Source organism: Otolemur garnettii, unplaced genomic scaffold (assembly GCF_000181295.1).
Source record: "Otolemur garnettii isolate 467f Iridium unplaced genomic scaffold, OtoGar3 scaffold00145, whole genome shotgun sequence".
Taxonomy (NCBI): Eukaryota; Metazoa; Chordata; class Mammalia; order Primates; family Galagidae; genus Otolemur; species Otolemur garnettii.
Window position 1 is genome coordinate 2,597,596 of NW_003852540.1, and position 2,022 is coordinate 2,599,617.

At 45.1% G+C, this 2,022-nt stretch overlaps 1 protein-coding gene across 1 annotated transcript; it reads left to right on the forward strand.

Annotated features, from left to right (window-relative positions):
* Positions 1-588: 588 nt before the first annotated feature.
* Positions 589-1,586, forward strand: LOC100940979 (olfactory receptor 3A2). The gene has a single exon (XM_003799123.2). The coding sequence runs from the start codon at positions 639-641 to the stop codon at positions 1,584-1,586; it is 948 nt and encodes a 315-aa protein (XP_003799171.1). The 5' UTR covers positions 589-638.
* Positions 1,587-2,022: the final 436 nt, after the last annotated feature.

Sequence of the window (2,022 nt, forward strand, 5' to 3'; positions counted from 1 at the left end):
TATTTAAGGTGTAGAACATGATGTAATGAGAAAAATAGATGCAGTAAAATGGTTGTGATAGTGAAACAAATGAACATATCCATCATCTCACATTTACCCAGTGTCAAGAGCAGGTATAATCTACATTCAGCAAAATACTGAATACAAGGTCTGCCAATTACATTCATGAACTCATTCTAGAAAAAAGTACTATATAGCTCATTGGTCACTTTAGGCCACTCTCCTGGGAAAGCTATGCACTGATGTCAGGGTCTAGTCTATCCTTGAGAGCACTTTTTGTAGGATGAGTTCATGAACGCAATTGGCAGACTTGAATTCTTTATTAACCAGAGTCCTCATGTTATACATAAGATCTTGAATCTTAATTTATTTTTCAAAGTATGGTGACCCATTCAGCTAGCAGAAGAGGGGAGGGACAAAGTAGTGGTGGCATTGGGTGTCTCAACCAACAGCAGGATAAAAGCACTAAAGTAGGGAGGTTAGTGAGTGAGGTATGGCAGGGTTCAGGGGAAATATACACCTAGACACTGAGAACTCACCATGGGGCTTTGAGCAAAAATGACTTAATATGTTTGTGTTGAGTAAGTGAATGAGAGGACTGATACCTCCCCTGCTGGGACATTTTCTTACAGTAACTCATGGAGCCAGAAGCTGGGACCAACAAAACTGCAGTTGCTGAGTTCATCCTGCTGGGCTTGGTAGAGACACCGGAGCTGTGGCCAGTTGTCTTTGTACTCTTCCTCTTTGCCTACCTGGTCACTGTTGGGGGCAACCTCAGCATCCTGGCTGCCATCCTGCAGGAGCCCAAACTCCATACCCCCATGTACTTTTTCCTGGGGAATCTATCAGTACTGGATGTTGGGTGCATCAGTGTCACTGTTCCTGCAATGTTGGGTCATCTCTTATCCCACAAGCGTGCAATTTCCTATAGTGCCTGCCTTACACAACTCTTCTTCTTCCACCTTCTGGCTGGGATGGACTGCTTCCTGTTGACTGCCATGGCCTATGACCGATTCTTGGCCATTTGCCGGCCACTCACCTATAGCACCCACATGAGCCAGACAGTCCAGAGGATGTTGGTGGCTGTGTCCTGGGCTTGTTCCTTCACCAATACCTTGACCCACACTCTTGCCTTAACTACTCTCAATTTCTGTGGCCCTAACGAGGTGAACCATTTCTACTGTGACCTCCCACAGCTCTTCCAGCTCTCCTGCTCCAGCACCCAACTCAATGAGCTGCTGCTCTTTGCTCTGGGTTTTTTAATGGCAGGTACACCTGTGGTTCTCATCATCACCTCTTACATCCATGTGGCAGCTGCGGTTCTACAAATACGCTCAGCAGAGGGCAGGAAGAAAGCCCTCTCCACATGTGGCTCCCACCTCACTGTGGTTTTCCTCTTCTATGGGACAGGTATCTTCAACTACATGCGTCTGGGTTCAGAGGAAGCTTCAGACAAGGATAAAGGGGTTGGAATTTTCAACACTGTTATCAACCCCATGCTGAACCCACTTATCTATAGCCTTAGAAACACTGATGTTCAGGCTGCTCTGTGGAAGATACTCATGGGGAGGTGTTCATTGATCTGAGAGGTGATCCCTCCTTCCTGCCTCTTCTGGATGGAGGAAAATTTCGCATGAAGGCAGTAACCTGTAAATAGACCATAGCCATTTTTTTTCTTGTCTCCTGATGCCTGAAGATCAGTGCTCCATTTTTGTCATACAAGGAGACCCTGCATAATTCATTCAACACATACTTATGAATTACTTCTATGATCCAGCCAGTCTTATAGGGCATTGATGAAGGCAATAGACAAAATCTCTCCATTCATACCACTCACATGCTGCAAAAGTGAACAAAATAAATAAGCATCACATATCATACATCACATGGTGGTAAGTGCTACAGAGACAAAAAAGATGGAGGATGTGAAGTTAGATTCTGCCACTCAAACAAGCCTTCTGGGCAAGTGGCTGCCTTGTTTTTTTGGCTATGTTCATTTTCTGGGTAGAGTTGAAGCCTCAT

Coding starts and splice junctions, on each gene's coding strand:
- LOC100940979 (XM_003799123.2), top strand. CDS start 639: ATGGAGCCAGAAGCTGGGACCAACAAAACTGCAGTTGCTGAGTTCATC.